The sequence below is a fragment of the Lutra lutra genome, chromosome 15 (assembly GCF_902655055.1).
Source record: "Lutra lutra chromosome 15, mLutLut1.2, whole genome shotgun sequence".
Taxonomy (NCBI): Eukaryota; Metazoa; Chordata; class Mammalia; order Carnivora; family Mustelidae; genus Lutra; species Lutra lutra.
In genome coordinates, this window is record NC_062292.1 from 1,444,138 (window position 1) to 1,459,911 (window position 15,774).

The 15,774-nt window shown below is 41.4% G+C and overlaps 1 protein-coding gene across 4 annotated transcripts in view; it reads right to left on the reverse strand.

Annotated features, from left to right (window-relative positions):
- The window catches only part of NME7 (NME/NM23 family member 7), a 268,375-nt gene that overhangs the window by 52,164 nt on the left and 200,437 nt on the right, over positions 1-15,774 (reverse strand). For all 4 annotated transcript variants that reach the window (XM_047703757.1, XM_047703759.1, XM_047703760.1 and 1 more), the window contains exon 11: positions 8,649-8,756. In XM_047703757.1, coding sequence (XP_047559713.1) covers positions 8,649-8,756 — 108 coding nt within the window. The remainder of the gene's footprint in view (positions 1-8,648; positions 8,757-15,774) is intronic.

The window sequence follows — 15,774 nt, forward strand, 5'->3', positions numbered from 1 at the left end:
AACCATCAGCTTTCTGCACACACAGAGCTCAGGTTTTAGCTGCACCCAGCCAGCAGGGACACAAGCAGTAGACTTTTCCGACAACTGGTAAATGGGGGAAGTAGTGGGATGTGGCACTTGAAAGTGGGGTTCACCTCATCAGGGTATGACATCTCAGCTGTATGGAAAAAGAAGGGGGATGGAAGCACGTTGTCCTCATTCATGAAATGCTCCCCCAATAACAGACATCGACTAAAAGCTTGTGGTATGCTAGGCAGGGGCTAGAGATTCTAAAGTCTGAGAGGTCCAGACCCTCAAGGCACTTACACAGTCAGCAGCGGGGAGAGATATGGCTCAGTCCCTTGCACACCCGTGCATTACATGTCCTTGTTAAGTGTTGAGTGCAGAGTTGAAGAACCTGACGAAGACTGTTCTCAGCATGAGAGACCCAAGGCCTCGGTCCTTGTCAGCCCTAAAACGCATTAATACGTGTGTGTGTGTGTGTGTGTGTGTGTGTGTGTGTGTACACACACACAGCCAGGCCTCTAGTCATTCCCGGAGAGGTCGTGTGGCAGCCTCAACACGGAGATGTCCACCAAGAAATCCAGGTGATCAACCAGGTCACAACTGGCTCCTTCCCAAGAGGCCTCAGAGCCCCCCAGTCAGACGCTGGCCTGCCCTGGAGGCGTAGTAACGCTTGGTTGCAGCTGAATCCATTGAGAGGGCTACAGATCCCTTCAGATCCCAGAGGTTACCGTGGTTTCCAATTCTAGGGCCTGGAAGCAAGATAACCTTTTGGCCGGCCCACTGACAGGGTCTAGGTTTCCTCAAAAGCAGAACCACAGCCAACTTTTCTCCAAAATGTACAGCAGTTTCCAAATGTGAGTTTAATGGTCTGTATCAGAATCACCTGATCAATGTAGCTCCAAAACCACACGGGGGCCACAAGGCAACCCGCTAAGACTGTCTGTGAGGATGAAATGGCGGAGCCTGGGTTCTGGAGGCTGTGGAGCTGCTCTACCAGGCCGACTGCCCAATTCAAACTGCTACCTATGGGGCAGAAAAGCAACTACTCACTGGTAACATCCCACCCACCATGACGGAGGCCATTCTGGTCACCTACTTACCCTCTTCATTTTACTCTCCTGTGGCTCTGGGGTCCCTCTTCCCTCCATCAGCCTCTCACTGTCCTTGCTTCCTCCTGCCCCTCAGGCTCAAAGTAAACTCCCTTGAAACTTGAACTTCTTCACTAGGCCTCCCAGCCTTAAATAAAACCTGGATATCCCTGAAGGCATCACGTCTTTGGGGCCGTGGGTGAAGGGTCTCTAGCCAGGACTGTAGAAGTAGGAAGTGGACTCGGACCTCTGCCATCTGGCTAGATACTCATTTCTCCTTGTTGCTGTCACACCACAGGTTCACTAACTCTACTTTTGCTGAAAACTTTAGGCTTTAGAGGCACCTGGGTGGCTCAGTGGATTAAGCCTCTGCCTTTGGCTCAGGTCATGATCTTGGGGTCCTGGGATCGAGTTTCACATCGGGCTCTCTGCTCAGCGGGGAGTCTGCTTCCCTCTCTCTTTCTGTCTGCCTCTCTGCCTACTTGTGATCTGTCAAATAAATAAATAAATAAAATCTTAAAAAAAAAAAAAAAAACCTTTAGGCTTTGGATCACGATTCTCCTCTCTACTCCCAGCCATGACCCCAGGGACTTTAATTTCACTCATCACTAAAGGCTCCACATCTCTGGTGATTTCCATTCCATGCTGGTCCCCTCTTCCATGGCCACACCCTGAACCTTACCATCCACGAGGAGCTCCTCCTCTGAAGTTCTGAATTGAGACAAGTCCGGGCTGACCACAGTTTCCACCTCAGGTGTTCCGGGACCCCGTCCATAAGCCTCAGAAAGGCTTCCAGTCCCTCTGACTTTCTTTTATTCCAGCACCTCCTCCCACCGTATCTTCCATGACGCATGACTCACGAACCTCCTCAGTGGTCTTGCTTCATGCGTCCACCTGCCAAACCTTCATGCTGCTCATTCCACGTGCACACGAGGAAAACAGTTCATGATACACATAGTATCTCAAATCAGCTGAGTCCCAAATATCACCCAGAAATCTGTATTTTGTGATCCGCTTTTTCTCCATGGCTGTTTCAAACCTTCTCCACTATCCTTTATTCAAACTCCTGGCGGCAGATATTTTGGAGCTTGGGCTGGTAATAGGGTGTCCATGCTCCCTATTACGGAGAAGTCACTGAGTATACACAGTACACGTGTTCTGTGTTGTACCAGGAGCCAGGGGAATCTCCCACACATACTCTCATACCTTAATACTTCCAAGCAGTGTGAACAATCACTCTACGTAGGTTGTAGAAAAATTATACATAAGATCGGTTAGGCTTAGGCTTTGCCATCAAATTTATGAAAGAACTCTGGTTTTCAGAAATTTGGGTATCACAGACAACGACAGTAGCCTCCATCATCTTCACTTGGAGAATGGAGTTAATCTCGTCTCATTGCCACAGGTTACCCTCCACATCCAACTAGTCTCTGAGGCTATCAGTTCAGCCCCCTAAATGTCTTCTGAAGCTCAGTGCTTTGAGCTCTTCCTACTATCACATCCGTTCAGGCTACCAGAATCTTCCCCTAAATCACCTCCATAGCCTTCTACCTGGTCTCTCTCCCTCCAGACTGACTGTCTCCCCTCATCCTCCCCAACCCCCTTGATCTCTTCTCCATCCTGCAGCCAGAGTGATGCCTGTGACACAGATATGACTGTGCTATTTCCCTGTGTAAAACATTTATTTGGATTCCTCTTGCCCCCTGGATAAAGTTCAGATGTCTCAACATGATTTTATAAGGCCCTTGATGACTTTCCTAGCCTCATCTCGTCATTATGCACCTCAAGGTCAAAGTCTCAGCCTTACCAAACTATTTTTAAATCCCTTAGAGAAAGCTGTTTGCTCTTGTCTTTGAACAAGTTGTTCTCTCTTTGACAATGTACTAGTAAAAACCACAACTCTTCCTTTGAGATACAAACTAAAACTAAAGATAAATTATAAGAGTCAGTGTGTGCAGAGACCCATGCTAACCACAGCCAAGAAATCCAGGCCTGTCCAATTAACTTACTCCTACACCTTGTTTATTTCTGGTTAACGCTTGATTAATTCTCTTCCAGAGTATACCAGAACAAGAATTAACGCAGAAATAATTATATATCCAATTTTAGATTTGTTTTGCTTGACTATTTGTATCTATAGTGAAATATTTTATAAATGTTTTAAAAGACCTGTTTATTTATTTTAGCGAGAGAGAGGATGTGCAGGGGTGGGGAGGGGCAGAAGGAGAGCGTGAGAGCAAACCTCAAGGAGCTGAGTGTGGAGCCCTACACCAGGCTTCATGTCACAGCCCTGAGAATGATGGCCTGAGCTGAAATCAAGAGTCTGATGCCCAACTCTGAGCCACACTGGTGCCCCTATTTTATAAACAGTCAACATTATTATTTTATAACCACAAAAGTGATATAACCAATTTACAGAACATTGGGAAAACCAAAACAGAGGGAAGATCCATATTTTCATGATTCTAAAAAACAATGACCACGACCGCTACCTCCTGAAAGGTAAGCTCCGTGAGCGCGGGGGTTGCACGTACCTGCTCGCTGCTGCGTCCCCAGCGCTGTTTTTAATGCTAAAAAGTGTAACTATCTGAATGAACGAATGATGTATCATTTTGATGAGCAGAATTCAAAATTCAAACATATTTTCTACTGTCTACCTATTTGGCAACTTTGGGAATTTCAATTTCCGTACATGTGACGTGTTGGTTGTTCCCACGAAGATAATCAGAAAAACGACGGTCCTGGGAACGGACTGTGGAAGCAACGTGAGCAGCGCAGCGGCTCTGGGAAGGTGAAGGAAGGAGAGAGTAGAACTGGGAAGTGCCGTCAGCGACGCGTGGGAGCAGCGGGCTCGGGAGCGGAGCGGGGGGGGGGGGGGGGGGGGGGGGGGGGGGCGGGGGGCAAGGACGACGCTGGGTCCCAGACCTCACACAGAGGCATGGACAATGGGGAGCCAACAAACGACTCTTCTATGAGCTCTATATGCTGTTCAGCAAAGTCAGCGTGTTGGTGTCTTGTTAGAAATGTACACAGAAACCATCTAGAAAAACTTCTGGTGAGCAAAGGTTTAAATGGGCCAATTATATCAGAATCTCTGCCTATTATTGTCAAAAGTATCAGGGCCCCGAAAGTCAAGGGAAATCAGAGGGAAGTTCTACATTGAAAGAAACTAAGCAGAGAATGAAATGCAATGAGGGATTCTGACCTCGATTCTTCTGCTACTAAAACACATTATGGAGACAAGGGGAGGTATTTGAATGGAGCTTACATTTTTATGGTGGCAATGTATCCATGTTCATTTCCTAATCTGGATGCTCATAATGTGGTTGTGTAGCAAATGCCCCTTTATGTTAAAAAAATATATACACTGAAGTACTCAGAGATATGGGGCATTATGGTGGCAGCTTAATCCCAAATGTTCCTGATTTTTTTTTTTTTTACTCTATTTGCAAATTTTCTGTAAGTTTGAAGTTATTTCAAAAGAAAAATCATTAGAACCTCTAAGGGTAGCTCTGGGCATTGGTATTTTAAAAATGGTCTAGGCAATTCCTGTATGCAACCAAGGCCGGACTCCATTGCTGAGGTCTCCACCATCATTTAAAATGGATAAGGAAGATGCGGTCCATATACACTATGGAGTATTATGCCTCCATCAGAAAGGATGAATACCCAACTTTTGTAGCAACATGGACGGGACTGGAAGAGATTATGCTGAGTGAAATAAGTCAAGCAGAGAGAGTCAATTATCATATGGTTTCACTTATTTGTGGAGCATAACAAATAACATGGATGACAAGGGGAGATGGAGAGGAGAAGGGAGTTGAGGGAAATTGGAAGGGGAGGTGAACCATGAGAGACTATGGACTCTGAAAAACGATCTGAGGGTTTTGAAGGGGTGGGGGGTGGGAGGTTGGGGGAACCAGGTGGTGGGTATTGGAGAGGGCACGGACTGCATGGAGCACTGGGTGTGGTGCAAAAAACAATGAATACTGTTACGCTGAAAATAAATAAAAAAATTAAAAATTTTTTAAAAAAGGCTACATACTTTTGCACGGAGTGCATGAACCATAATTTATCTCATGAAACCCTTCCCTCTTTTTCCTCAAAAATGATTAATGGAGGAGCTTTTATGTGCTGGGCAAGACAGTCTTATGGGGACATATATATGGGCAAAAGACAATGGGCGATAATAATAATAATTGCTATCTCTTGTTGAGTAATCACTCAGTGTTGGGCACCATGACATCTGACAGGCCAGGCAGTTCCTCTTACGGAAGGAGGAAACCTGACTCGATGAAATGAGTAACTTGTGCCAGGAGCAGAGCTGTGTCAGCTCTTGGCTATGCTACTGTGTTAAAAGGAAGCAAAATGCTAGGCAAACACACATACGGAAGGACCTCTGATGCAGACCACAGGTATCAAAAAAGCCTTCTCAGAGGAGAGATCATCAGATACACCTTTGACATGCATGTTATTTCCAATTTTAATTACCCTACATACTCCTTCAATGAACATCTGTGCAGATAACTTTCTATTTTGCAGTCCTGCTGCCACCTCCCCCTTTGGTTAGATTATAAGAAGCAGAATTCTGGAACAAATGGGAAAAACCCATGGCTTGCATACCTGTTTCCATGCAGCTACCAATAGCAATATAAGGGTAAAGCTGTTTAACCGTAACTTTACCAGCAGTGGACAGTGATACTTAAAAAATTCTTTGTCCTTCTAGTATCCAAAATCTTATCAAACTTATCAAAGAACAAATAATCCAGCCAAGAAATGGGCAGAATACATGAACAGACATCTCAGCAAAGAAGACATCCAGATGGCCACAGACACATGAAAAAGTGCTCCATATCACTCGGCATCAGGGAGATACAAATCAAAACCACAGTGAGGGCGCCTGGGTGGCTCAGTGGGTTAAGCCGCTGCCTTCGGCTCAGGTCATGATCTCAGGGTCCTGGGATCAAGCCCCGCATTGGGCTCTCTGCTCAGTAGGGAGCCTGCTTTCCCCTCTCTCTGCCTGCCTCTCTGCCTACCTGTGATCTCTCTCTCTCTCTGTCAAATAAATAAATAAAATCTTAAAAAAAAAGGTCCTCGATTAGACAATACATGTTATGATCACCCTACATCGAAGATGTTCCCTTAATGAGTAGCCGCATAAAGTGCTTTCCTGATCAGAAAGCTTGTCTTTCCACATCACTCTGAATTTAACCTTAAAGACCTACGAACAGATAACTGCTCTGGCTTCTAAGTGCTTTTATGAGACTTTACCATTTAAAGCCATGTAACAATCCACAAATTGTTAATCCCAATGGGAAGAACATCCCTTGGTTACATCAGAATTCTTTATTCTATTTTGCTGATAAAAGTGAGGCATGGAAAGAAAAAGTCGCTTATCCAAGGTCGTATCAATTATGAGTCCCCAGCCACATGAAAGGAGGCTGCTGAAGCCCCAACTTCTGGTTTTTGGTTAATTCTCTAAACCACACAGTCATTAACTTACAATTAAATCTCCTGTGCAGTTAGGTTAGAAAGATTTTGATCATTTAGCAAATGGCTTTGTAAACTACAGGTGGTAGTAATCCACTCCAAGTTGTACAAACACAATCAAGGGCATACCTTGATCACATTTTTCATGGACATAAACTTCTTGATTAACATTTTGGTCTCACTGAACAACAGTCTGTACTCAAACCTGCCCTAAAGATCTGAAACTATCATAAGGTGAAGTGAATATTTATAAAACAGGTGAAAATTTTAAATAGACGTACTACTTTGGGTAATTAAAAAATGAAGTTTGTTACAATTTTAGAGTTCACAAGTATGTCAAAATTCAGACCAGAGTTCATAGTTTAGTAGGACGACACTCCCACATTATTGCCTGTTTACCACATTAGCATCGTGGCTCATAGCAGAAAACCTCACTGGAGTTAACACACTCATTCTCCATGGCAACAAGATAAAACACTGATGGGAACAAATGCAATGCTCTGCGTCCAAGCCCCACGGAAAAGAGACGCTGTGCTCGCATGAAAGGCGAGGTGTCCACCAACACAGGAGGGAGGTCACCGGTACAGCCGCATCAGTCCCACACTCGTTCACAAACATACTGTCAGTTGGGCCCCACGTGCCTCCGGTGGGGATGGGGTAAAACACTGGCTGAACGCAGGTGACGTTCACGAGAAGGAATACATTTAAGAGAATAACCAAGGAAACTTTTCGAAGTATAAATAAAGTGCAATACCAGAAATAGCCTTTGCCGGCACAGGCTGACGGGATAAAACCGAAAGTTCGGAAACAGACACGGGCGAATACTTAGAAAATGAGAAGGAACGATCAAAGCACGGAAGGATTTAATGAGGTCGTGACAGCTGCCTAGCCCATGCCTGCCGAACTCCAGGTGCACTGAATGTTTCCGTGTCAGAAAATGAAAGGAAAATATGGGTGAAGACCTTTCTACGTATGACTTCAAAGGCAGAAAAAACTGATTGATAAATGTGACATAAAACATAAATAACACTAAGATAGACATACTGAGGATATCCATCATTTCTCTGTCATTTATGCCAGAATCACTAATTTATCATGTGTCTTCATTTCAGTTCAGTTCCTTCTGACATACAAAAGTTAAAAAAAAACTGTAAAACTTAAAAAATTTTTTTTTCTTTAAATTTTTTTTGCTTTTGGGCTACAAATGACTTTAAAAACCAAACCAGACTGGGGCGCCTGGTGGCTCAGTCAGGTGAGTGTCTGACTCTTGATCTCAGCTCAGGTCTTGCTCTCAGGGACATGAGTTCAGGCCCTGTATTGTGCTCTGTGCTGGGTGTGGAGCCTTATGCCAACATATTCGAGTTGCTTTGGAGATTAAAAGAATTACTTTATATAAAGCATTTATGTACCATGCTAGAACCCAGCATATAAAGAGTCAGTAAATGGTAACTTTTACTTTGAATGTTATCACACTGCATATTGGACTTCTCAATTTTGTTGATGTATTTTTATGACTAGAAACTTCTGGTAATGGTATTTTTACCTGTTTTTAAAACAAATTTCAGGGTGCCTGGGTGGCTCAGTGGGTTAAGCCGCTGCCTTCGGCTCAGGTCATGATCTCAGGGTCCTGGGATCGAGTCCCACATAGGGCTCTCTGCTCAGCAGGGAGCCTGCTTCCCTTCCTCTCTCTCTGCCTGTCTTTCTGCCTACTTGTGATCTCTCTCTGTCAAATAAATAAATAAAATCTTTAAAAAAATAAATAAAATAAAACAAATTTCACATTATTTAATGAGTGTTATAGCTTCTCATTTTTAAAATTATTTTTAAATGTATGCATTAAAATATTGTCCCATATATGCCAACATATGCCAATCACAGACATACCTTAATTCTCTGTGACTGGCATATGTGGCATTGTACAACCTGGTCATAGTTCCAGTCTGAAGTCCTCAGGTGGCCAAGTAATAGTATAATCCAAGAATATTAAAACGTTTCTTATGAACCAGAACTGCTGAGATGATGAGTTTGAAATATAAACAGGATGTTTGCTCTTCTTTATCTTACCTCTAAGAGGCCGTCCTCTGGTAGATCGGTACAGTGAACGGCATTCTGGATTTTAGTTTTACCGAAGATGGCTCGGAGGGTTCCAGGGCGTAAATGCCGGGCAATTTCCTGTTAAATACACATTCACATATAAAGTCAGTCATTCAGTGTCAATAAGGAAAACACCAGCTACATGAAGCTCTTGAATTATCTGCTTATGAAACACATGTATGCATTGATGGCACTGATTAATTCTGGAAATAGCATGAATGTAATAAAACTTTGAGCAATGAAACATTTCAGGTCACTCAGAAGGCTTTTTTGTGGCCTCATGTAAAGTCTAGAGGGTAACAATAACTACATCTGTTTATCAACAGATCATGGAAAAATCACACAAAACAGGAACCTAGTCTATAATGTGAAAGATTTGTAACCTAACAACTTGATTAAAATGAATTAGTTTGATGGCTCTGATTTTAAAAGATTTTTCAAAATGCTCCAGTTGCATCAGCTTAGTACCAGCTCCCATTATAGGAAAGAATGGTTACAAATAACTCAAAACTGTAAGAGAAATAAGAGGTTAAAAAATTAAAGATGGGGAGTATTAATGATCTACTTATTAGCTTTATCTAAGTGAAACATTTCCAAAACCTATATTTTAATTTTGACATATATATACAAAAAGCATATTTAATATATATGAATATTTTTTAAAAGGAGAAAAAATACCTGTGTACCCACTACTTAGCTGAAGTAAACAAAAAACACTTAAACACAAACACTTAAAAGTTCCCCGTGTGAGACTTCATCCAGACTCTACTCTATCCCACTCCTCCCTCTACCCAGAAGTACCCATTAGTCTTGATTTTATTTAAAGATTTCTTGGTTTGTTTAGTTTTCAAAACACTGTTTTTCGGATTTGTGCATGTTGTTGTGTTCAGCTGTAATTCATTTTTATTACTATACGAACCCAATATGCGACTGAGCACATTTTATCTATTTTCCTATTGATGGACATTCAGCTCATTTCTTCTCTCTCCTCTTCTTGCTTTGACAGACACGCACACCCAAAGTCACACACAATTCTGCTACAAGAATTCTAATGTGTAGTATGACGCGTGTGTACAAGAGTCTTCTCTGGATTAGGGCACACGCATATCCAATCTTACGAAGTACTGCCAAACCATCTTTTAAGTGCTTGTAACAATTTGCCCTCAGTCATCAGTGCACAAGAATTCCCACCACCCACATCAAAATCCACATTTGATATTGGCTGACTTTTTAATGTTGCTATTCTAGTGGGTGTGAAATGGTGTCTCATTGTGCTTTTGGTTCACATTTCCCTGATTCCCAAAGAAGGCTAATGTCCTTTCATATACATCCGCTTTTATAAAATGCTTATTTTTGTCTTCTTCCATCCATTTCCTAGTGGGTCATTCTTATTTTTTTATTATTCTTATAACCTGAATTCTACTTTTTGTCACTTTGCAATCTTGCAAATATTTTTCCTAGCCTGAAGCTTGTCTCTGAGTTTTCCTTAGTATTTTTTTATATACATCAATTCAGTAATGTGGCAGAATACAAAATCAGTGCACAGAAATCAGTTCCTTTCTTATACACTAACAATGAAAATACAGAAAGGGAAATTAGAGAATCTATCCCATTTACTATAGCACCAAGAACCATAAGATACCTGGGAATAAACCTAACCAAAGAGGTAATGGATCTGTACTCGAGGAACTACAGAACACTCATGAAAGAAATTGAAGAAGACACAGAAAGATGAAAGACCATTCCATGCTCTTGGATTGGAAGAATAAACATTGTTAAAATGTCTCTACTGCCTAGAGCAATCTATACTTTCAATGACATCCTGATCAAAAATTCCAACAGCATTTTTCAAAGAACTGGAACAAACACTCCTAAAATTTGTATGGAATCAGAAGAGACCCCGAATTGCTAAGGAAATGTTGAAAAACAAAACTAGGGGCATCACGTTGCCTGATTTCAAGCTTTACTACAAAGCTGTGATCACCAAGACAGCATGGTACTGGCACAAAAACAGACACACGGATCAATGGAACAGAGTAGAGAACCCGGATATGGACCCGCAACTCTGCGGTCAAATAATCTTAGACAAAGCAGGAAAAAATATCCAGTGGAAAAAAGAGAGTCTCTTCAATAAATGGTGCTGGGAAAAGTGGACAGCTATGTATAGAAGGTGACACCATGGCCAAGGTCACATGGAGGTCAAGAGTACTGGGGAACGGAGGATCGCAGACTGGGAGGCCAAAGTCCTGAATGGGTCAGCTCTATGGATATGACAGTCACCAAGTGATATGGCGGCTGCACCTTCTGGTGCAAAAATGTTGAGCAGTATTCACACCTATCATTCTGCCCCTCTGGCACATTTCAAAGGTGCGTGTTTATTTAATTACTTAAGTCTTCCTTTACAAGGTTGCATCAAATGTCAGTTACAAATGCATTACTTACATGGTGGTAAGCTGGCATTCCGGAAAGACATACTCTGTAAAATCATGAGGATGAGTACTTATTTGCCTTTTCTTACAATTTCGGTTAGGAGGAAGACACTTGAAAAGGATTCCATTTGAGTGCGCTGCTTCATGAGACTTTCCTGCACCTACTTTATTTGGCATTCACCATCTTCATTAAAATATCACTTTCATGTAACGACTATATGTACAACACCTGAATTCTAAAGAGCGGGGTGTGTGTGTGTGTGTGTGTGTGTGTGTGTGTGTGTGTGGTGGCTGGGGGAGGGGGGTTCATTGTTAATGTATAATCATATCTCACCGTGGTGAGAGAAGGTGTTCTCTTTGGTCATCTTTTGAAGAAGTTTGTTGGGATTTTCTTTGCAGTCAGTTTTAGTCAGTTGTCTCAAGGGCAGCTGGAAAGAATACTGTCACACGTTGCATTCTCTGGGACGCCAACTCTGAGGCAGAGAGCTGCATACAGGAAGTTTACTGGGAGGTGGTCTCAGGATCTATACTCGTGGAGAAGTGAAGAACACGGAATTGGGCAGAGGGACAAGCTGAAGTGCAACGAGCAACAGCAGCCACCTCAGACAATCCTACAGGGAGTTCTGGAGCTACGATGACCTTCAGAGTCATCCTGAACGGAAGCAAACAGGTGAGGCCCTGATCTCTCCAAACTGACAAGTCACTGGATATGGGCCACTCCAGGGAAGGGGCCATGACCTTGGGCAAGGTGACTTTCTTTAATAGAAGGCTATACCGGGAAGACTGACTGAATCACTGTGAGCTGCCAACACAGGGCTGGGGAATGGGCACCTCAGTCCTGAAGGTGAGAAGGGGAATCTGAGTGCCCTCCACAGCCTCTGCTGCTCACACACACACACACACACACACACACACACACACACCCACCCCACATGCTGCATACACAGCATATATGACAAATATGGTGTTGCAGACCACTGCGATCTGATTACCATTCTTTCTAGGTAATGAATTTTTTCTCTTTTATGCAAGGTTTTGCATTCTTCCTTCAGCGAGGCGTTGGGTCATTTGCCAGTCATTCTGCTCCAGTCTGTTGACTATCGTCCACTTTGGTGTGAAGGGCTACTCTTTAGTTGGCTTCTATCTCTTGCACTGTTTTCTCTCCTCCATGTGACGCCTTCTTTCCTTTCGCTATTTCTACGAAATAAATGTTGAAACTTCTGGTTCTATCTTCTCTCTTTCTTTTCTTATATACTTTCCATCTAACTGTCTTTTTGTATTATATTCTGGGAGAATTCCTCTATTTGATCTGTTACCTGATACTTATTTATATTTATTTTTTATTATGTAAAACTGACTTGTTTTTAAACCGGGTCCATGGTGCAACTCTACTAATCTGCTATTTTTAAACTTCAAAAATTGGGTGTTGAGCTTGAGAAGTTCTTTACAGTCTTGGATACTAGTCCTTTCTGTGATAATGTCATTTGTGAATATCTTCTCCTATTCCATAGGTTGCCTCTTAGCTTTGCTGACTGTTTTCTTTGCTGTGCAGAAGCTTTTTATTTTGATGAAGTCTCAAAAGTTAATTGTTGCTTTTGTTTCCTTTCCCTTTGGAGACATATCTTGAAAGAAGTTGCTGTGGCCAATATCGAAGAGGTCACTGCCTATGCTCTCCTCTAGGATTTTGATGGATGCCTGCCTCACATTGAGGTCTTTCATCCATTTCGAGTTTATCTTTCTGTGTGGTGTAAGTGAATAGTCCAGTTTCATTCTTCTGCATGTGGCTGTCCAATTTTCCCAGCACTACTTACTGAAGAGATTGTCTTTTTCCCATTGGATATTTTTTTCTGATTTGTCAAAGACTAGTTGACCATAGAGCTTAGGGTCCATTTTTGGAGTCTCTATTCTATTTCACTGATCTATGTGTCTTTTTTGTGCCAGTACCATGCTGTCTTGGTGATCACAGCTTTGTAATACAGCATGAAATCAGGCAACATGATGCTCCCAGCTTTGGTTATCTTTTTCAGCATTCCCCTGGCAATTTGGGGTCTTTTCTGGTTCCATACACATTTTAGGACTGTTTGTTTCAGTTCTCTGAAAAATGCCGACTGTTTTTTGGTCGGGATGGCACTGACGATGTAGATTGCTCTGGGCAGCACAGGCCTTTTCACGTTTATTCTTCCAAACCATGAGCTTGGAATGTTTTCCCATCTCTTTGTGTTTTCCTCAATTTCTTTCATGAGTGTTCTGTAGTTTCTAGAGTATAGATCCTCCACCTCTTTGGTTAGGTTTATTCCTAGGTGTCTTATGGTTTTTGGTCGTGTTTAAAATTTTCAGTATCTATAATTATTTTTTATGGGTCTGACATTCCTTAAATCTCTCTGAGGGTACCGACTCTCTTATTTTGAAGATTGTTAGCTCTATTAATTTGCTTTCCTTAGGCACTGGTTCTGTGACAGTTCTGGATCCACAGTGCCATCTGCTATGTTAAAGCACACGCATCTTACTGACATTCTCTGTCTCCCCAAACCCTTTGAGCCACCTTCAATTCACTGTTCGTGCTGCTAACACTTTGCACCTACAATGCAGACATTATCATGCTACTCACTTCCTATGGCCTATGCTCCTTAGTGTGGTATCCAAGGTACATTACATTTTGCCTAGACCTACCTGGCAGGCCTCATTCACACCTTCCTGAAAGCTTAAATCCCACTAACATCATCTCCTTTACAAAACTTAACTTGAATTCTTCCCAGGGTAATCTTCCCTTTTCCATTGTTTCAACAGGAATTTATGCTCCAATTACAGACCTCTGACTTGCATTTCATACGGTTTGTGTGTGTGTTTGCCTATTTTATAAAGTTCCCATTAGACTCTCAACCTTTAACATAATAAAAATCTTCTCTGATATTCTAGGTCTTATTTATAAACACACAGTAAATGTTCACTAAATACTTGTTAACTGACATAAAATGGCAACATGACTACGCAGGGAGCCGGGACAGAGTGAGAAAGGGCTGTGGGAGAAGGTTCTGTGGATTTGAATTTTGCCTTTGTCACTTACTAGCTGTGTAACCATAACCATGCTGTGTTACTCAACCTCCCTGTGCCTGCTTTACTGTTCTAATTTGTAAAACAGTGATAAAAATAGGACTTAACTACAGTGTTGTTGTAAGAACTGAAGAAATAACAGTATTTAGAAAAGTGTCACATTCAATAGAAAATGGTCAGTAGTTTTATAAATATAACCTTAGAATTTTAAAGAAATTAAGATGTGACACTTCTTAAAGAGACAGAAAAAGGGTATACTTTGATTCTGCACCAAAGATAGTCCAACCAAATATTCACGTACGATTTTTAAAAAAAGATTTATTTAGTTATTTTAGAGAGAGAGAGCAAGAAAGAGAGAGAGTGCAGGGGGAGGGGCCGAGTGAGAGAGATCATCGCAAGCTGACTTCCTGCTGAGTGTAGAGCCCCGCATGGGGCTTGATCCCAAGACCCTGAGATCATGACCCGAGCCAAAATCAAGAGTCAGACACCCAACCAACTGAGCCATCCAGGAGCCCCTCAAGCACCTTTTAAAAAATATGTAACATCTCTCAAGATTTTTAATGATAATTTTAGAATAAAAGTAAATGTTTAACTCTAGTAAGAAGACAAATAGATTAGATGATAATCTATAAGTAAACGAATCATAAAAAGTATAAAGTCTTTTTATTAGCATAAATTATTTTGTTTCGGTTAATGATAATTATGAAGCATAAAGCTAAAGAACAAGTATTTTCTTCCTAACTTCTTTCATTAAAATTGAGGTTTTCATGTCATCTTTTTTTGAAAAAGTATTGATACATTGATTTTAGTTTTGACTACTGTAAAATTTCTATATGCCTATAAAAGTAAAAAATACTGAAACACTGAAAATGAAAACCCAGAAGAATCTTCCACAGATCATTCTCCCCCAGTATTTCGTGGCAGATTTTCTCTAATCGTTTTTTTTTTCTTTTTTTTTTTTTACTTCTTTTCAGTGTATCAGAATTCATTGTTTATGCACCATACCCAGTGCTCCATGCAATACGTGCCCTCCATAATACCCACCACCAGGCTCTCTAATTGTTTCTGATAGATTCATACTCTCCTGTTCCTTGTACACTACAGTGAAAACCATCCCACCAAACATTTCCCTTAATGAAGCAGAAGTGAATATCAGATATATATAAAAGCAACATAAAATACCAACACACAATTTTCCTACCATAATTTTTTTTAAATTACTGCAGTTTTAATGAGCGACAGGTTCTGCTGAGAAAATAAGACTCTCTAAAGCCCCACATTGCATTTAGAAGGTCAGTAGTCTTTCAGACTCTACCAAATTCCTGTTGCATCCATCTGCCACTACAGCCTGGCCTGCTGAGCACCCTCAAGTCAAATTCTTGGTTATTATACTCTCATCAGAAGTACTGAAAGTTCTGCTAGGTTAATCTTGCAGTGAGAGAAGAATCCTGGTTTAAAGAATGACCTCTATATCTAAGACCTGGAAAAAAATGCACTAAGGGGGATGGTGATTAGCTAAATACTAAAAACAAATTAGAGAAACTTTATATAATTATTCTATTATTGTGTCCATTATAAATATCTTTGTTTATTGAATTATAAGTCTATCAGACTCA